The sequence below is a fragment of the Narcine bancroftii genome, chromosome 7, assembly GCF_036971445.1.
Source record: "Narcine bancroftii isolate sNarBan1 chromosome 7, sNarBan1.hap1, whole genome shotgun sequence".
Taxonomy (NCBI): Eukaryota; Metazoa; Chordata; class Chondrichthyes; order Torpediniformes; family Narcinidae; genus Narcine; species Narcine bancroftii.
Window position 1 is genome coordinate 74544497 of NC_091475.1, and position 21687 is coordinate 74566183.

Genomic DNA, 21687 nt, shown 5'->3' on the forward strand with positions numbered 1-21687 from the left:
TCCATGAGGCCACTGCTCCTGGTCATTTCGTGGTGCTAGGATCAACAATTCTTTTTGAATGAGTTTTTTCTTCCTTTCCCATTTCTTCAATGTTTATTCTTATTTCAGGCACTTTTCCTTCCACTTCTCATCTTTTATCTTGGGTATTTTTATTGATTTTACTTCATTCTCCCTGGACCCCTAAGTTCCATGTCTACCCCCTTCTCTGCATTCACGTAACTCCAAGAATAGGCAATCCTTGATAATAAGTGTTGCAAATAATTTGTTTTTAACAATTTTAGGTGGCACATTGGCAAAACTGGTAGACCTATCTTTCAGTGCCTTATACCCCAATTTACAGATGGGAATATAGAAAAGGCATGCTAAAAATTATTCAATATTATAGTCATTTGGATTTCAATATTCAGGTTGATTGGGGAAAATTAGGTTGGTACTGGACACCAAGAAAAGGAATTTCTAGAATATTTGTAGGATGAGCAATGTGGCTGAGGTGATTTGGGAAAGGGCAATTGGATTGGGTGTTTTGTAATTAGCCAGATTTGAAAAAGGAGCTCAAAGTAAAGGAACTGTTAGGAGACAATGATCATATGATAGAATTCACCTTGCCGATTGAGAGGGAGAAACTAAAATCAGATATATTGGAGTACCAGGGGAATAAAGGTCCCTACAGAGGTATGAGAGAAGAACTGTTCAAGGTTGATTGGAAGCGGACACTAGCAGGGATGACGGAAAAGCAGCAGTGGCTGGAGTTTCTGACCTTGACTCAGAAGGTAGAGGACAAATTCATCTCAATGCTGAACAAGTATATGAAAGCAAGAATGAGGTAACTGCCTGACTCGACAACATAAAAGAAAAAAAAGTACAGTGCATCAAAAATTAATAGAAAGCCATCAGGAGTCGACTTAAAAGGTAATGGAGAAAAGATAAAATACAAAAATAAGTTAGCCAGTAACTCAAGAGCATATGTAAAGGTTTATTCAGATATACAAAGAGTGAAATAGAGGTGAGAGTGGTCATCAGGCCACTGTAAAATGACACCTAGGACATAGAAAATGGCGTATGAACTCTGTATTTTGCGTTGGTCTTCATTGTGGAAGATGCCAGAAGTATGCCCAAAGTTCGACAATATCAAGGGGCAAAAACCATTATAGTCCCTATTACCATGGAGAAGGTGCTGGGGAAGTTTAAAAACTAGTGGCTAAATCACCTGAACCAGATGGACTACACCTCCAGGATTCTTAAAAGAGGAGGCTGAAGTGCTCGTGGAGGATTCACTAAATTCCATAGCTACTGGTAAGTAGTGGTGTTCTTTTCACATTTTCACATTATATATCAATGAGTTGGATGAAGGAATTGATGGCATTGTGGCCAAGTTTGCAGATGATCCTAAGATAGGAGAAGGGACAGGTAGTGTTGATGAAGCACTTGGTTTACAGAAGGACTTGGACAGGTTAGGAAATTGGGCAAGGGAATGGCAGGTGGAATACAGTGTAGAGAAATGCATGATCATACATTTTGGTGGAAGGAATAAAGGTTTAGATGTAGACTATTTTCTAAACAAATTAGTTTAGAAATCAGAAGGAATTCAGAGTTCACTTGTAAGAATACCCAAAAGTTAATTTAGAGATGGAGGGTTTTGATAAGGAAGCTAAATGAAATCCTAGCATTCATTTCAAGAAGGTTAGAATATAAAAGCAGAGATGTAATGTTAACAGTTTTTAAGGTATGGTCAGACTGCACTTGGGGCATTGAGTAGTTTTGGGCTGCATTGAAAGTATGTGTTGGCATTGTAGAGAGTCCAGAAGAGGCTCACTAGAATGATCCCTGAAATGAAAATTATCAGATGAGAAGCATTTAATGACTCTGGGACTGTACTCTCTGGAGTTCAGAAGGGGATCTCACTGAAGCCTATAACATACTGAAAGGAATGGATAGAGTAGACTTGGAGAGGAAGTTTATAATCATGCAGGAGTCTAGGATCAGAGGGCACAACATACAAAACATCCCTTCAGAGCAGATGTGGAGGAATTTCTTTATCCAGAAGGTGATGTATCTGTGGAATTCATTGCCTCAGATGGCTGTGAAGTCCATTATTGGGTACATTTAAGTCGAAAATAGATAAATTTTTAATTATGTATAGAATCAAGGGTTGTGGGGAGATGTCAGGTAAGTGAGGTTGAAAATGATAGAAAATCAGCTATGATGAAATGATGGGGCAGACAATGAGCTGAAAGGCCTAATTCCTCTTCCTTGTCTCTGAGGCTGAGGCTGAGGTGAATAGAATATTCAGGAGGATGAATCCTCTAAAAACATCTGGCCTAGATGGATAACCTGGTCATGTTCTTAAAAACCTTTGCAAACCAGCTGTCTGGAAGTTTTCTGGATATTTTCAACTTCTCACTGCAGCGTTCAGAGGTTTCCCCAACCTCTTCCACCCCCCCCCCCTCCCCCATTGCTTCAGTAGGGCATCCATCGTTCCGATTCCCAAAAAGAGCAAGGTGACGTGCCACAATGACTATCAGCCAGTGACCTTTGCGTCCACTATAATGAAGTGCTTTGAGAGCTTGGTAATAGAGCGAATCAACTCCTAGGAAGGACCTGGACCGACTTCGGTTCACTTGTAGTTGTCACAATAGGTCAACAGCAGATGCTAGCTCCCTGGCCCTCTCCTCTGCATAAGGTCACTTAGACCACAGAAGCACCAATGTTAGGTTGCTGTTCATTAACTTCAGTTCAGCATTCAACACCATCATACTAGCAAAACATGTCCAAGCTAAAGGATTTGGGATTCTGTCCATCCCTCTGCAACTGGATCTTCAGCTTCTTAATCGGCAGATCCCAATCGACAACATCACCTTCTCTTCATTGACTATCAGCACAGGTACCTCAAAGTTGTGTGCTTAGTCCCCTGGTCTATTCCTTGTACCCCAGTGACTATGTTGCTGTTTAGCTTTAACTCGATATGCAAATTTGCTGCAACTCCACCATTGTTGGCCAAATAACTGAAAATTGTGTCAAAAAGTAGGGTGGTGATCGAGAACTTGATTTGTTGGGGCCAGAACAGCAACCTTGCTCACAACATCGCCATGACCAACAACCTTATTGTTTATTTTAAGAAGAAAAGACAGAGGGACCACACATCTGTCAGCTTTGATGAGATAGAGGTGGAGGGAGTCAGAACCTTCAAGTTTCTGTGAGTCCATACTTCAGGACACCTTTTCTGGAGCCAGTATATCAAAAGAACCCTGAAGAAGCCACATGGAGTCTGAGGTGATTTTGGCATGTCATCAGATACTCTGACAAACTTCTACAGGTGCACTGTGAAAAGCAGAATGGCTGGTTCCATCAAAGCCTGGATTGGTGATTCAAGTGTCCAAGAATGCAGATGTCTGCAGAAGGTAGCAAACACAGCCAGCTTCAGCACTGGCTCTGACCTCCCTTCCATTGCAGGCACTGCCTCAAGAAGGCAGCCAATATTATAAAGGTCCCCCATCATTCTGGTCAATACCTTTTCTCACTGCTACCATCAGGCAGTAACTCTTGGTTCCAGAACAATCTTTCCCACAGCTGTATGGCTCTTGCACCTCCCCTTGTCGCATTAATCACAAACTACTCCAACAGTACAGAAGGACTACCTCCACTATGGCAAGTCACTTTTTACAAAAGGACACATGAATGATTCTTATCTATCTTGTATCTATAATGTCATTTCTAATTTAATTTAAATTAGTTGACTATTAATTGATGTTTATTGGCTTTTCAGTCCATATTGGCTAGTTCTCAGGAGAATGGCCCTAGTTTACAGCGCCATTGATCAGGACCAATGTTTGAATCTTGTGCTGTCTGTTAGGAATTTGTATGTTCTCCTTATGTCTGCATGGGTTTCCTCTGGGTGCTCTGGTTTCCTTCCACCATTTGAAACCTACCAGAGGTTGTAGGTTAATTGGATGTAAATGCACGGGCCTTTGGGCCAAAATGGCCTGTTTCCATGCTGTATGTCTTTTAAAAAAAATTTAAAAGGCAAACTGCAACTTATTTTCCCCAATCAATGAGTACTTCTTTGTTTTTACTGAGGAAAGATGTGATGACTGGGGATCTCTGAGCAATCAATGCAGTGCCTTGGGAGTTTGCATTAGGAGGTTCTCAAGGTCCTGATCTGTATGAAGGTAGACAAATCTCCTGGGCTTTATTGGATCTATCCAAGTATACTGAGAAGCTAGAGAGGAAATTGCAGATGTCCTGGTTGATATTTGTGAGTTGTCATTATAGGTGAGGTGCTAGAAGACTGAAGGGCGGCAAATGTGCCTCCATTCAAGTAAGGCTGCAGCAAAAAGTGGGTACCGCAGGCCATAGAACCAAATATCAATGGTGGTGAGTTATGCAACTATTCTGAGGGAGAAGGTATATATGCACTTTAATGGACAAGGGCTGATTAGAATAATGAGCATGATTTTGTAACTGGGAGGTCATGTGTCACAAATCTAATTGAGTTTTTTTTTTAAGATGTGACCAAGATGTTTGAGGGTAGAACTGTAGGCATGTATATGGATTTCGGCAAGGCATTCAATAAGGGTCTGCACAGTAAGCTGCACTGGAAAGTTAAATCAAATGGGATCTACGATGAGATGTCAGAATGGATAGAAATTGGATTCATTATATATAGTAGAGGATGATGATGGAAGGCTGTTTTACAGGGTTTGGTGCTGGGCCCACTGTATTTTGTCATCTATATCAATTATTTAGGCTTTACAAAACTAGAGCGTTCCTATGAAACCTTTAGTAAGCCGAAATGGTGTAAAGCGAAGACCCATTCAAATCTTTTCATAAGAGCAAACACAGGTTTCTTTGTAAAAGCTAAAAGTTTCGTAAAGCAAGTATTCATAAAACGGTGTACACCTGTAGTATGTTCCTTATCACAATTGGATTTGAGTACGGGGGTAAAGACCTCTTGTAGAATTGCATAAAGGTCTGGTGAGAGCACCAGCAGAACATTGTGTAGAGGGATGGTTTCCTCATCTTGGGAAGAATATCTTTTCAGTAGAGTGGGTTTAATGAAAGTTTCAGGTTGCTTTCTGCAATGGGATTTTTTTTTTGTTGAGTTTAGTAGAATGTGTTTGATCTCCTAATTATACAAAATTATGGGCTTGACAGAAGGGGACGTGTGCGTGCATATGTCGCCGATAAGTCATCCGTCATTACATATTTCTTCATCCACAGTCTTGCAACTCAGCATTCCACTGGCGTTCCAGTGGAGCTGATATGTAGGGGAATTGATGGTCATGGGTTTGGAGCAAGAAAGCCGTAGTGAGGGAGAAGATCACCCATTATCATGTTGCTTTGCGTGTCTTTTATGCACCCACCCATATCCACCTATTAGATGTTAGGCTGTGCTCCTCCCACCAGATTTAGCTAGCTGTCTGCCTGATTTACGGCATTCCAAGGTGGGCTCAAGCATGAAGCATTGACTGCCTTTTTAACTTCCTTTTGATGTTGTGTGACCTGAATTTCTCCAGCAGTTTTGTGAACTTATGCAGTTTATTTTGTGGATATCACTCTTAGGTTTGCAACTCTAATTAAAGATGTAACCAGGATTATAACAAAACTGAATTATCTGATTGAAAATCTGATTATTATTGGTAGAATTGCTGTGGTAATTGCTGAATTTTCTTTTTCTCTTCTGTAATTTAATTTTTGTTATCTTTTTAATTTGGACATACAGCACAGTAACAGACCCTTTCAGCCCACAAGACCAGCTGCCCAAATACCCCAATCAACCAACAACCCCTCCCCCTCTGTTTTGAAGGGTGTGAGGAAATCAGCGCACCCAGAGGAACCCATGCAACATGAGGAAAATGTGCGGACTCCTTACAGCACAGGATCAGAACCCTGGCACTGTAATAGTGTTGCGCCATCCATGCTACCCTCCTCATAATTTTAAACGTTGTCAATTTAGATCAGCCAATCTCAATTTTTTTTGGCTATGGCCTCCTTCCCTGTAAAGCAGGGGTGTCAAACTCAAATTCACGGAGGGCCAAAATTAAAAACTTGGACTAAGTCAAGGGCCGAACTAAATATTTATTGAAAATTTTCAACAACATCTGCAAGTTTTCTCTTCTTTCAACATATGTAATGTTAAACTTTAGGATATAACTTTAGGAGGATAATGTTACAGGTCAGGAGTAGGTAGCTCAAGTTCACCCTTTGCTTGACCTGAGGGAAACATATTTGGTCCCTGTGGAGATGTAGTCAGCATTCACAGGCTGTGTCCATTTTGACCTGCATCAAGACTCAGCATTTCCTGCTCACTCCTCAGGCTCTAGGCCTCTATTCACCCTCGACCCACCATCCCTCTACCTGACCAGTCCTTTACCCAACCTCTACTCACCCCTCACTCCGCTCGCTCTGCCTCTACCCACCCCATCCTATACATGCCCCTCGACTGCCTCTCCCCTCAACCTGTTCCTCCCTCTACCTGTCTCTCATCCTCTAATCACCCCTCCCCTACTCGCCCTGCCCCTCCCCTTTTACCTCTTCCCTATCCACCCCTCCTTCTACTCATCCCTCCCTCTAACTGCCCCTCGCACCACCATAACTTCCCCTGCCCATTACTCCTCACCTACACCCTCTGCCCACCCCTGCTTACCCACCCACTCAGGCCCAGCGCGCTGCCGATCAGCCTTTGCGGACAGCCACCATCTCTCTCTTCACGTGCAGGGCCGAACCAGCCGTCCCTGGGGTCCGCGCGGGTGCAAGCGCTGAAGGCCGTGGCGACCGGGAGAAGTGCACTCGCGCTGTGGAAGGGCCGTCCGGTGCCAGTCGTGCGGGGCTCGCGCTGCCCAGGGGCCGTGCGCAGCCTGCCGTGCCCATTGCGCTGACAGGAAATTACGGGCGCTCGCCCATCCGCCGCACCGCTCGACAGGTGGGAGAAGGGACTGGTTGTGCGGGGAGCCTTCCAACTGGCTTGCCGGCTGATGACATCGACAGACTTCTCGTGTTACAATTTCTCGTGTTACAATGGGGAAGGATGTGCAATGAAGGGGGAGGATGGTGGGGGTGACATTACCAAAAAACAGCATCGGCTCTCGCTGCAGGGCGGGCCACCTCTAATACATTTTTGAAATGATCTTGCGGGCCAAATATAATTATATCGCGGGCCAAATTTGGCCCACGGGCCAGAGTTTGACATGTGTGCTGTAAAGCAATCGTTTAGTTGGTTTCTTTTGTACTTCTCTCCTACAGACTACATAAAAACACACAAAAAAAAATTGATTTCAGTACAGGGCCCTCCATTAAATGTGCAGTGGCCCCCTAGGGAGAGTATATGGCTCCCTCTTGAGAATGGGTGATTTCTATCATTGCATTGGTGTTTGGTTCATCAGCAACAATGTGAAAAATTATTCCAAATTGTCCATAGATTGTCTATTAGGTGAGCAGATAATGTATTGTCCTTCCAGATTTGTGGGGCAATTGTGTTTATTGCTGTAATTAGTGTATTGATAATGATGAAGTGTGCACAGCAGCATATGTGATGGTATCTTTTCAACCTGTCATGCTCACAAATGAACTTGTTCTCAAATATCCAAAATTGGTATTTTAAATTTAATTTTTACGGTTTCACTCAGGCTCAGAATTCTTTGTTCTGTTACCAAAATGATGCCAATGAATCAGTTGCAGTGTTGCAAGCTTTACTGTGTTAACAAAAATGTTTTAATTGTTTCAGTTCTCTTTCATTACTGACATTTGACATTTGTGAACGTGCTATTTAATCTTGCTGTGTTGATTTTCCTTCTGTATGATGATAATTAGTAAAAACTCAAATCCCCCTTATACCTAAATGGTATTTTGTAAATTCAACAAAATTTTGGAACAATTAGCTGTAAATTGTTGCTTAATCTCGAATCTATTTGGTGTGTACGGAATTTGGTGTGTACGTAATTTGGTGTGTACGTAATTTGGTGTGTACAGAATTTGGTGTGTACAGAATTTGGTGTGTACAGAATTTGGTGTGTACAGAATTTGGTGTGTACAGAATTTGGTGTGTACAGAATTTGGTGTGTACAGAATTTGGTGTGTATGGAATCAAAATGTTGAATGTTTAATCCTCCTTTCTATTACTCAGGAAACGTATGAGAATATTCCTGGACAATCAAAGGTGACGTTCCTTCTACAATCGCTCAGGAATTCTGCAGCTGCAGAGGAGGTAATTATCAAAATCTTCAGTTTGCTAATTGAAATGTAGGATTAGGGCTGAGTTTAGTTCAAGTTGAATGTTTTTCATCTCAGTGATCCAGAAAACAAATCAATGGGGGATTTTTAAACTGTAGTTTGCTGTGACTCTGTGTCTAAATCTGTTCATACCATGGAGTGATCCTGTTTTGCATGGAGCAAGGAAACCGAAGAGGGTAACCTGACAGCACATACAAATGTGTATCAGAGACATGGGTCCGTGTCTTCCTTCCTCCAGTTCTCCAACCCCTCCCCTTCTATCAGAGCTATCTTTCTTTTTCTCCCTTATCACTTTTTAGCTTCCTTCTTTTCTACTCTCCCACCTGTATCCATGTATTATCTCTTACCGGTGAGCCCACCCACCCCCCTCACCTTTTGATTCAGGTGTCTACCTGATTTTTGACACACCTCTGAAGACTGGCTCCGGCCCAAAATGTCAACTGCCTTTTATGTTCCATGATTTGCTGAGTTTCTCTGGTATTTTTTTTGTACTTCAGAAGGCATAGATGGTCAGTATCTTTTTCCCATGGTGGCAAACGTATCAAAAATTGAAGAATTAACCCCAGAGGAGGCAGTTTTAAAAGTGATTTGAGATCATGTTTCATTTATTAGTGTGGTTGGTGTCTGGAACGCTGCCATAGGAGATGGTGAAATTAGATACAGATACTATGTTCAAGAAACATTTCGACGGGTACTTGAAGTAGTGAAGTATATGATTTTAATGTGGACAAATGGAATGAGAGTAAATGGCAAAATGTTGGGATAGATGTGGTGGAGTGAAGGGCATATTTCTGCTCTGTATGACAATACTTATTTTCTGAAGCATTTCCTGAGGAAAATCAACTATTTTTTTGTACCTTTCCCTCCCCCCCCCCCATGAATTTGCTGTGGGAAATCCTGCTTCCTTGTAAAAGTTCTCTAATGTTGGCATTTGAGCAACTTTCTTTGAATTGTGAGAAGTGGGGCTTGCTGTGCACATTGTTGCATCACATGCAACAATGTAAAGATTGACATTACATACTGAAAAAGAAATGATGTATATTGGTTTCCTTTACAACATACAGAATCTTGTGTATTATTGAAGAACCACTGATTAAGAAAGGAGAAACTATATTCAATGTTCATAGTTAAGGTCAAAAGAACTGAAGGATAGATGGCAAATGTAATAAAGTATCCAAATTGTGATTTGCATTAGCAAAAGGCCTGGTGGAAACTAATCCAATGTCAATTTACTAGAATGTTGCCAGATCTTCAGGGATTGAGTTACAGGGAAAGATTAAACAAGTTGGAGGTGAAGTGGAATGAGGGGAGATTTGATAGAGGTTTACAAGATTATGAGGGGTATAGACATAGTGGATTTTAAAAGGCTTTTTAAATATGAGAGGTCATAGTTTTAAGCTGAAAGGGGAGAGGTTTAGGGGGAACATTAGGGAAAGGTTTTTCACTCAGAGTGGTGAGAGTATGGATTGCCGCCATCTGATGTGGTGAATACAAGCTCTATCATATATTTCAAGAGTAAATTGTATAGGAATGTGGATGTGAGCGGACTGGAGGGTTATGGTATGAGAGCAGGTCAGTGGGTCTCGGGAGATGGTTGGCACAGACTAGAGGGACTGAATGGCTTGTTTTCAGTGCTGTAGCGTTCTATGGTTCTAATTTTTTTTAATAGTTGCAATCTTGAAAAAGTATACTTTCAGGGCTTTGAATCAAAATTGGGGTGAGTGGAATAAATTGGAGAGGTCTTTTAGATTATCAGCCATCTCCACCTGTATAGAAACATAATTTGAGATATATAAATGATTCCTTCACTTCTCTGTGGAAGATTTTATAAATAGGCTTTTCTTTCCTTTCAGGTAAGGCAGATGGCTGCTGTTTTAATGCGGCGAATGCTTTCTGCTTCTTTTGAAGAGGTATTTCCAAGTTTAACCCCTGATGTGCAGAGTGCTGTCAAAACTGAGCTACTTCTGGGCATCCAGATGGAAGGATCTTCTAATATCAGGAAAAAGACCTGTGACATTGCAGCAGAGCTCTCTAGAAATTTGATTGGTTAGTACCTTGCAATATCTTCACTCAATTCAAGGATTGAAGTTGTAATTTAAAAGTGAAGGGAAAAGCAGGAGGAATGTAAGAAACCTTTTTAACACTGAGGTTAGTTAACACGTGGATCAACCAGGGCTTTCAAAATGACATGCACTTGCAGGGAAACTATAGTTCTGAGGACAGAGCAGTAGATTGGGACTGAATGATTGCCCTTATAAGGAACTAGAATGAGCATTGGGCCAATGGCTTGCACACCATTGCTCATTTAAGTCCACTTGAAGTGAAGAACAGCATTAATAAATCTCTAAGTAACATAGGACAATTGAGTAATTGAAGAGAATTTGCATTACATTTTATATTGTGCACTAAGATCCCAATTCTTGCCACTCTAGGCAAAGCATTTCCTTTTCAGATGACTGTTTGATATATTTTCTTGTATCAATTTTATCTGTATTTCTTCATCCCATGGTCAGAAACATTTTCTTGGCATCTGCCTTGTTAAAACCTAGTTCATTTTTGGAGATTTCTATTGAATTGCTCCATTGCCACTTGAGCAAAGATCTGTCTCTTTGGCATTTCTCAATAGTTAACCCTGCTCTTGCATAACCACTTTCCATGACTAGCCTGCTGGAGTTCTTTCGTGCAATCTCTGTATTCCTCTGTAATCAGGGCACTGTCTGATTGTAGATTCCAAAACCTTACCTGTGCTTCCTTTTCCTTTATGACCATATATTTCACCTCGCTCTTGCCTTGCCATCCATATCCTTCCTTTCCATTGGAACATGCCAGCCTGAACTTTAATTAGTTGCTCCTTTTTTAAAAAAAAACTGCTGAACATCAGTAAAGGGAATGCTCAACAGCAGCTACTTCCATATTACCTTTTCCTCCTAGATTATGTCTAATACCAACATAATTTTTCTTCCCCCAGTTTAGTACTTTTCTACAAGACCCGAGCTTTTCCATAATTATCTTGAAAGTTAAGGAAGTATGATCACTATTCTCAAAATGTTGCCCCACTGAATGTCTGATCACTTGGTTTGATCTATCCCATTCCTGGTTGGGCTATCTACAGATTGTTTCATGAAACTCACAGAGATGCACTTAACAAGCTCTGTGTCATCTAAACCTCTATCACTAAGGACATCCTATCAAAGTGGTTACACCTTTCTCATTTATAATCTCTACCCACCCAGCATCATTAGTTAAGCCCACCATTATTATTCTCTGTCTGTAGCTATGACACTCCACCCAATTAGCAATGGGAAACCTCCACCTCTTTTAGCTCCTCTATCCCGTCTGAAACAATGAAACACAGGAACATTGAGTTATTGTGTAAAAAATCTTTTCTTTCCTGTTCTTGTGCATTGAGGGCCAAATCATAAATTATGGTTTTTATCTTTGAATTGTTCTGTTCCACATGTTATCTTTGCAATTAACCTGTCTGATACATGCTAATTTAAATTCCCAAAGCAGATTTTCACGTGGAAAGATGCATGGCAAATGCCATCACCCTGGCTCTTCACTCAGTCATTGAACACCTAACACCTGGATGCCATGGACATGAATGTTAGATGACTATTTGTAGACCATATCTTTACCTTCAGTATCATAATCTCGAGCAAACTCATCCCTAAGGTTCAAGATCGAGACCTCTGTGCCTCCCACCCCCCTGCAACTTGATCTTAGACTTCATGTCTAAAAGTCTACAATCAGTGAAGATAGGTGGCATCTTCTCCACATCACACTCAACACTGACTGCCTCAGCATTCTAACGAAGTGCTGTCATTATCCTTTCAGACAAGTGAGGCAATGTTAAGTGTCCAGGATAGGTCACTTTTTTTAGTTGACTCTGAGAAACTTGGTGCTCTCCAATACTGAGCTAATAATGGGTAGTGGAGGGTGCTCATCCCTGGTCCTCCTGAAGTCCTCAATCATTTACTTTGATGTCCACATTGAGACTCCGGTTTTACTTTTGCACCATATTACTAGATTTTCTACCTCTCTGTATTGTGACTCATTGTAGCTGATGAGGCCAACTGCTGTTTAGTCATCTGACTCTGTTGGAGCTGGATCTGGCATGCACTTGTGGAGTCGGTAGCATGAGCAGGAGCGGGCTGAGCACACAGTTCTGATGTGTGCCAGTGCTCAGTGTGAGATTCTGCTGCCAACTTGGACAGACTGTGGCCTTTCTGTATATATATAAAAAAAAAAGTCCAAAATCCAGTTGCAGTGTGTGGTGTGGAGTAAAACATGAAATTCTGCAGACATTGATCTAAAAACAATGCTGGTGAAACTCAGCAGGTAAAACCGCTTACTTTATATAGCAACAGTACAGATACAGCTCTTCATCAGAGTATTTGCTTATACCTTGATAAAGGACTCAAGCCTGAAACATTGGTTATGTATCTTTTTCTTTGTCTACTGTTTGTCCTGCTGAGATTCTCTAGCATTGTGTTTTTACAGAGAGAATTGTTGAGTATCTCTAACAATCTCAGTTGGTCTGCACAATCCTTCAGTATGTGACCGGGTATGCTGTCTGATCCCTCTGTCTCCTGTGGGTTCAACATGGATAGGATTCTCCTCCTTGTCCACATCTATGCAAGGGGTCTGTTCTTCAGGGGGATTTGCATCTTTCTTTGGATCAGCCTATTCTTCACATTGAACCATGCGTTGAAGATGTTCAATCTGTCTAGTAAGGAGGTGTCAGCGTCATTGACTCACAAGGTTGCCTTGTGATCGGTTATTGTTTTGATGCCTTGCCACTTGCACCTCATGGTGCCAGTGTCGCATAGATGTCTATGGATCCTGTATGTATCCACTCTTGCCTTCAGATTACACAGGAGAATTCAGCTCTGGTTGATATTGGGGGAAACATCTCCTGTCCTGTAGGCTGCATCTCAAGCTCTGAGAAATCCATGGATCTTTATGCCCAACCAAGAGACTAAAAGGCTAGTGGCATGGAGCTAAGCCAACAGATCTTGATGCCATTAAGATGAAGGAGTTGATCATTGATTTCCAGGAGAGGGGGCAGAGTCTGCATCTCTCTCCATATTAATGGCACTGAAGTGGAAAGAGTTTTCCTTAGAACTTCACAATAGATATTGCCAATGACTTGTCCTGGAACAATTGCGTTAATGCGACTTTCAAGAAAGCGCACCAACATCTCTATTTTCTCTATAGACCAGAGGAGTTCAGCAGGCCTCCCATGTCTCTTTTTTGAAATTTTTATTTAATTTTACATGTGCATTAAAAAAATCTTGTACATAAATTTCTTATTCAAAAATATTAAAAATTAATACTGTGATTTTTTTTAATTTCCCCTCCCCCCAACAGCCCAATAGAAAAGATGGGGGAAAAAAAGAGAACACATGGATAATATTTATAAAAACTTTCTAAAACTGTCAAATAAAATCTAACATATCTTAATTTTTAGAAGTCAAAAGAATAAGGTTGGACGATTACAACTTAATTCCTACATTTGTAAATGTGATTCCCAAATCTTTTGAAAAATTTCAAATTTATTATGTAAATTATATGTAATTTTTTCAAGTGGTTGAAACTACCTATTTTAGTATGCCATCTATCGATTCCCGAATACACATCTGATTTCCAAGTTAATGCCTCACACTTTCTAGCTACTGCTGGGGTTATTTTAACAAATTCTTTTTGGTATTTATTTAATTTCAATTTCAATTCTGTGTCAAAAATATTCCCAAGTTTAAAAAAAAAAAAAAAAAAATTGGATCTTGAGGAATATTAACTTTTGAAACTCTTTCCAAAAATAAATCCAGTTCTATCCAAAAGGGTCTTAATTTTGTATTCTCATGTAGAAAAGTACCTATTTCTTTATTACATATAAAACATTTTTCTGAAAAATTAGAATTTAATCTATTTAATTTCTGCAGAGAAAGATATAGTTGATGTAAAAAAAAAAAATTATATTGTACCATTCTATACGGACATTAACTGTGTTTAGTCATACTATCCTGACAAAGATCTAACCAAGTCTCCTTTTGAATATTTATTTTTAAATCTTTCTCCCATCTTTGTCTTGATTTATGAACTCCTGGTTTATTCATTCCTTTTTGCAAAATTGTATACGTAACTGAAATAAACTTTTTAATATTTATATCTGTAATTAATTGTTAAAAATAACTTTGTTCATGTAATGTCAAATCTGGACTTAAATTTTCTCTTAAATATGCCTTTAACTGATAATAAGAGAATATTGTATTGTTTTGTATTTCATACTTTTCAACTGCTCAAATGTCATTAAAGTTGAACCTTGAAAACAATCTTTTATTGTCTTAATTCCTTTGTTAAACCAAATATCAAAAAGTTTATTATTTATTGTAAAAGGAATAAGTTGATTCTGATTCCGTATCATTCCTGTTATCTGAAAAATTCTTATGCCCATTTCAAAATTTATTTTACTCCATATTTTAAAAATGTTTTAACAAAGGAATATCTCTATCTCCAATAAGAACTTAACATTCCATTTATATATAAAATTCTCTGATTTCTATTTTATTCATTTCTATAAAAATCCATGCTGGCTTCTCTCCCTCTTGGAAAAAAAAGTAGAGAGAAAAGTCGATTGTGCTGCTCTCTAATAATTTTTAAAATTTGCTCATTGTAGTCCTCCTAATTCAAATTTCCATGTTAACTTTTCTAATGCAACTCTTGCCATTTTTCCTTTCCAAATAAATTTCCTTACATACTTGATTAGTTCTTGAAAAAAATTTGATGGTGTGGTGACTCACCAGAAGGTAGGCAAACCAGCCCTGCTTGTAAGCCACGCGGCAGGGCAGCCGGACAAAATGGCGCCGTCAGGGGTTTCCCTTCCTTCCAGCTCAGAGTTCAGAAACCCAAACTTGGGGACCATGTGACGCCCAGATGACGTCAGCTCCCTCCAACACGGTTCTCAGCCAGGTCCGGGCTGGGAATATAAGTGCAGCCCAGCAGCCTGCAATAAACTAGTCTGCTCACTGAGCTCAACCCATCTGGTTGCGTGTGTTATTGCAGGAGCAGTGTAGCCGCCGCTACAATTGGTGACCCCGACTGGTTCAAACTTCTTTGAACCCATCATGAACGAGTCTGGGATCAGCTCTATAGCCGTGAAACTGCCTGAATTCTGGGTTCACGAGCCGGAGACCTGGTTCGTCCACATGGAGGCCCAGTTTCACCTCTGCCAGATTTCGTCCGACACGACCAAATTCTACCATGTGGTCGCTGCCCTGGACCAGGCCATCACCAGACGCGTGTTGCACCTTATTCAGCACTCACCTGCAGTGGACAAGTACGAGACCATCAAGCGAATGCTTACCTGGTCCCTCAGACTATCCAGACACCCAGCATGCCGCTTGGGTGCTGCACCTCACGCCCTGGGGGACAGGTTCCCGATGGAACTGATGGACGAGATGCTCGTACTCATGGGTGAGCACACCAACTGCCCATTTTTCGAGCGCTTCTTCCTCGTACATATGCCTGGGGACATTCGGCCGCTGCTGGTTCAGGAGAGCTTCACTGACCCAAGGAAGGTCGCTGAGAAGGCCCAAGAACTATGGCTCGCACGATTCTCAGAAGACTCAGTGGTCCAGCAGGTCACTAGGCACGGGCACGACAACGCCAAGCCCGTCCCTAGTGCTGCGGTAGAGCACCCGGCCCCTACAAGGTCCCCAAGAGCATAACCAAGGCCACAGCATCTGCTTCAGGCCTCTGCTTCTACCACCAGCGCTGGGGAACCAAGGCTCGGAAGTGTCGTCAGCCCTGCTCGTTCCAGGGAAACGACCAGGCTGGCGCTGTTGATGGCTGCGACGGCTGGCCAAGGATAAAGCCTTCTCTACCTGCAGGACTCAGTCAGCGGCCAGCGGTTCCTTGTTGACCTAGAGCCCAGATCACTGTCATACCGGCCACGCCCATAGAATCCAGGAACAGACCTCGTGAACCTCCCCTCCGTGCGGCCAACGCAATGACAATCCGGACGCATGGAGACAAGACGGTCTACTTCCAGATCGGCGAACAGAATTTAATACTTAAATATTTAATTGCATCTCTCTGCCATTTAAACTGACTTTACTTTTTACATTGCTCATAATCTGCCTTTACTATAGGCATTATTTCACTTTTTCACATTTTCTTTTATAGCCAGATACTTTCTGGTTCAGCCAAATACATTATCACATCATCTGCAAATAAACTAATCTTGGATTCTTTCCTGTTGACTTTTAAACCTTTAATATCATTATCAAGTTTAATTAATTCTGCCAAAGCCTCTATTGCTAAAATAAATAATGAAGGTGACAATGAACATTCTTGTCTATTTGATCGAGTCACTAAAACAGATTCTGATATTTACCCATTTGTTACCCTTATCACTTTAGGTTTATTATATAGAGCTCTGAACCAATTTATAAATGTGGGTGCTATTCCAAATTTTCTTGACTTTAAATAAAATATCCTATTCAAGTCTATCAAACATTTTTTCAGCATCTAAAGTAACTTCTACACTAGGTTTCTCTCTTAATTGTGCTAAATGTATTATACTCATAACTTTGTAACATTGTCTGCTAATTTCATTTTTTTTTTAACAAATCCAGTTTGCCTAATATTTATTAATTTGGGTAAATATTTTGATATTCTATTTTCTAACATTTTTGATATTTTATAATTCGCATTTAACAATGAAATCGGTCTACAATGGTTTCAAAGGATCTTTCCCTTTTTTCGGAATCACTGTTATTGCTGTCTTAAATGATTCTGGTAAATCATTTGTCTCTTCCACCTGTTCCTAATACTTCCATAAATGGAGGAATTAATAAATCTTTAAATGCTTTGTAAAATTCAGGGAAAAGCCAAATTCTCCCAGGGACTTATTATTTTATAATGAACCCAATGCTTTAACCTCCTTTTAGTAAACGGAGTGACCAATATTCTTTGATTTTCTGTATTTAAATTTTGGTAAATTTGAGACAAAAATTCTTCCATTTTATTGTCATCTGACTGATATAAAATTTAATTTATTTTTTGTGATTTATAAGTTAACTGATTTGATTCTTTCTTAGTTGCTATAATTGTTGTAGAAACTTGTTCTGCTTTTAATTACCATGCAAGAACCTTGTCTGCTCTCTCCTCATAATATCTTTGCTTAGTTCTTATTATATCTTTTTATTTTGTTTGCCAAGTATTATATTTTAATTTCTTATTTAATCATTTTTTTTCTTTATTTAATTGTATATGTAAAATTTTTTTCTATTATTTCTTAAGTTGTTCTTGCATATAATCTTTTTAAATCTTAGATTTGTAACATATTATTTAATCTCTTAAATATGCTTTCATTGCATCCCATAAAACAAGCTTATTCATTACTGAATTAGAATTAATTTCAAAAAATGTTTTTGTTTTTCCTAAACTCTCAAAAATCCTTCCTTTTTATCAACATAGAATTAAATCTCTATCTATAAAATGGTTTCCCTCTATCTTTTATTGATATTGTTAAAAATAAAGGCGAGTGGTCTGGTAAAATTCTTGCTTAAAACTGAACTATTTTTACTCTTCCCTGCAATTATGCTGATATTAAGAAAAAAATAAATTCTGGAGTAAGATTCATGCCTTTTCTAATAAAAACAATAATCCCTTTTGGATGAATTCTCCTCCATACATCTATTAATCTCGTATCTTTTATTAAAGATTCTGTAACTTTGACAGCTTTAGTTTTAATATAATTTCTCCCAGATATATAAAACATGGATCAAGACATAAATTAAAGTCTCCTCCTATTAATACATGTTCATTGGCATTTGATAAATTCAGGAATGTCTTGTACACATTTCTCATCAACTAAATTTGCTACATATATATTCAAAAAAGTCCAAAGGTCAGAAAAAACTTTTCAATGTACTATTATATATCTATCTACTTGATCTGTAATAATACTTTGTATTTTAACTGGAAGGTTTTTGTTAATCAAAATTGCTACTCCTCTTGCCTTGGAATTAAAGGATGATGCTGCAACATGCCCTACCCAATCTCTTCATTTTTTGATGTTGTACTTCAGTTAAATGTGTCTCTTGTTTTAAAAAAAGCAGTATCCACTTTTATCTTTTTCATATATACCATTGTTTTTTTCCTTTTAATTGGATTTTTAATCCCATTAATATTAATACTTACAAAATTTGCTATTTCTCTCATTAATTGTTATGATAATAAGACCATCTCTCACCAATACCTCATCACTTCCAACTTCTATAACATTATCTATAACACTTAATATCAACTATTCGAGATGTAAAGAACATAGGAAAAAGAAAGGAAATCCTGTAAAGATATATAAAAAGAAACCCCAACTAATGTTATTATGCAAAAAAAAATTGCTTCTCTCCATGTTATGGGCAGTGGCATGTGCCACAAATGCACACATGAATTGGCAGCTGTCAGCCTCTCCCTCCCATCTCTTTTGAAGATGTTACATTTTATTTACTTAAACATGAGCCTAAGCAGATCACCCTTTATCAGTTACCATTATTGCTGTTCAAAATGTTCTTCAAATTGCACTCTGCTGCTCATCACTCATCTCCTCTTCATGATGAATGTCTGGCAGAGAGTCAGCATACTGTTTAGCCTTCTTTAGTTCAACAAAGGACTTGTTTTGGCTTCCTAGAATAAAAATCTTCAGGGTTGCTAGATATCTTAAAACAAAGGCATAACCTTTTTTCCACAGTACTTTTTTAATTGGATTAAATTCCTTTCTTTTGAACAATTCAAAACTTGTATCTTGATAGAAGGAGATCTTATTTCCATTATATTCTAAAGGCTGTTTGGCTGGTATTTCCAAAATCTTCTCTCTTATTTGATAACGAAGGAATTTAACCAGGATTGGACGCGGGTTTTGATGTGGTTGAGGTCTTAAAGCTCAATGTGCTCTTTGCATCTCAATATCTCCCTGAAATTCTTTGACTCCAAGACTTGGATCCAACATTGCAAAAATTGTCTAATAGTATCTCTTTCATCCCCTTCTTTAGTTCCTGCAATTTTTATATTATTTCTTCTACTAAAATTTTCTAAAACATCCAATTTTTGGACCATATGATATTGAGCAGTAATAAAATTAGTTTGGATATTCTCCACCTGATCTTTAATTGAATCATTTTTAAATTCTGTTCCTTTAACTCTTTCTTCCATCTCTTCAAATCTTTTTTGCATATTCACCACTACTTCCTCTACATGTTTAGTTCTAACATCTGATTTTTCCATTAAAGCTCCATTGTGCTTTATTTACTTCATCATTGCCTTCATTTGCCGATCTAAATTATGCATTCCTTTTCTAGCTTTCATCTGTCTGCTGGCTCTTTCTAATTCTTCATCTTCCATTTCTTCTGACTGTACAACCTCCTCAGAATCACTAGAGTTTGATTCTTCTTCTGTTTCTTCCTATTGAAGCAGTCTACATCTGCTTCCTTCTTCTAGCGATGCTCCTGTTTTGTGCGTTCTGCGCATGTGCGAGGAGATGTGCATGGCGCAGAGACGCTTCTTCTTTTGGAGCCTCTGGCCATTGTTGGAGGTAGTTCAACGTTGGAAAGTCTTGAGTCACCCCAACCACAGACTTCTTCAGATGGATTGCTACCTTTGGAACAGCTTTTGGATCCATCTTTGAGGTAGGCCTCTCTTCTTTATCTTTTAGTTTCTTTTGAGCCAGCGCAGCTTTTTCTTTCTTTGGATACCTCTCTAGGGTGTTCTCTGTTTAAATATTTTTTTCCTCTTTTCCTTTTTAAAAAAAAACATTTTTTTAAAACTCTTTTCGAGAGAGCTAGGTTCTGGAACCTGATGCTACACCATCACGTGACATGCCCCCATCTCCCATGTCTCTCAACATCATCATCTAAAGATGCACCATTACAGTCAGAGGTAGAGAAGCAAAAGATGGTCACACACCACCCCCCCCACCTCGAGTCATTGAGTATCCATGGATTCACATCCAGTGCTTCCACAGCCACACAACCTTCAGTCCAAACCATTAGTACTCTTGCCGTTCTAGTTCAAATACATGGATACATGATACCCCTTCAGCCAGTTTCGAGCAGTCCGCAGCCTGCCTGCTGCCTGTGTTTTCTTTATCCTAAGAGTCCTTCACTGGTCCACCCATTTTTTCACTGTCCTGTAGGTCGTCTCCTCTAATTCTCCTCCTCAAATGGGGGACGGTCTCCCCATTTTCTGGTGCCATGCACCAGTCCTCTGGTTTCCTGCAGTCTTCAGCAACTCAGACCCCCCTTCCCCCCCTCCCAGGTCATAGGATTTTAAAATAGACCCCTGTCAACTCTAATGGGCCATTTAAAGCCTGTACAGAGCCGATGGCAGTCGGACCCCATGGGGGAAGCGCTGTGTCTCCGTTCCCTATTCCCTGCGGGTCCACATCAGCGGGAGCACTGCCATTACAGTAGTTCCGACAGCGGTACCTTTTTTTTTAATGCTTTTTTTTAAGAAACCATGATTTGCTTTTGAAAGGATTTTGAATAAATAGATGAACACCAGTACAAGCTAAAAGAAGTGGATAGAAATGACAGATACAGCTGATCTCGAACTTGTGCAGGAAAATGGTATAGACTGACCTATTCTACGTAAGAATGTCCATTTTATTTCAGTGAAGATACACTTACCAGGCAGTCTGAACAGTAACGAGAGGCGAGTGTATATAAAGTATTGATCTGCATCTTGCTAAAGATAATGCTTGTTTACATTTAGATGATGATGGCAACAACCAGTGGCCAGAGATTTTGAAATTTCTCTTTGACTCTGTCAGCTCCCAAAATGTGGCACTGCGTGAAGCTGCTCTGCACATTTTCTGGTAAGTTTTGTGTTGTGAAGCACCATTTTAAATCTTGATTATAATGTACAAATGCAGCGGGAAACAAAACGTGATGGGGAATGTTATGAAATTAACTGCAGTGAATAATTTGTGGGTTTTTTTTTGTCAGGAAAATCACAGAAAAAAAATTAACTTAATTACTGCCCGTGTGGTCGTTCACACTGGGCACCTTTTTAGACTGCAAGTCCCTGAGTGCAACAGTGCCGGTGGTTGGACATGCAGCAGAGTGGATGACCGTCAACCAATTTTTCCAGTACGATTTACACTGCAGACTTTCTCCAAAAAGTTGTAGGTCCTGCAAGATAAATCGCAGGGCAGGAATTGACTCCAAATTCTTGCACATTCCTTTTTAGACATGTACTGGCAAAATTCCTTGATTATGCTATCTATAAACCATAATTGACTCAGATTCTCCACTCTTTAATCCATTTGCTTTTAGCAGCAAGATGTTTGATTCAAAAGTCATCCTTTCTCCTCAGACCCTGAATATGTATACTCAAGAGATGTGACTTTGTGAAATGGCTTTGGCACATCAGTGAGAAAACTTTGGTGGTGTTATG

At 39.6% G+C, this 21687-nt stretch overlaps 1 protein-coding gene across 5 annotated transcripts in view; it reads left to right on the top strand.

Moving 5' to 3' along the window:
• LOC138739012 (importin-5) overlaps positions 1–21687 on the top strand; it is a 142729-nt gene that overhangs the window by 21366 nt on the left and 99676 nt on the right. For 4 of the 5 annotated variants that reach the window (XM_069890335.1, XM_069890334.1, XM_069890337.1 and 1 more), the window contains 3 exons: positions 8120–8200; positions 10080–10272; positions 21004–21106. In XM_069890335.1, coding sequence (XP_069746436.1) covers positions 8120–8200; positions 10080–10272; positions 21004–21106 — 377 coding nt within the window. The remainder of the gene's footprint in view (positions 1–8119; positions 8201–10079; positions 10273–21003; positions 21107–21687) is intronic. The other variant, XM_069890338.1, reaches the window with a different exon arrangement.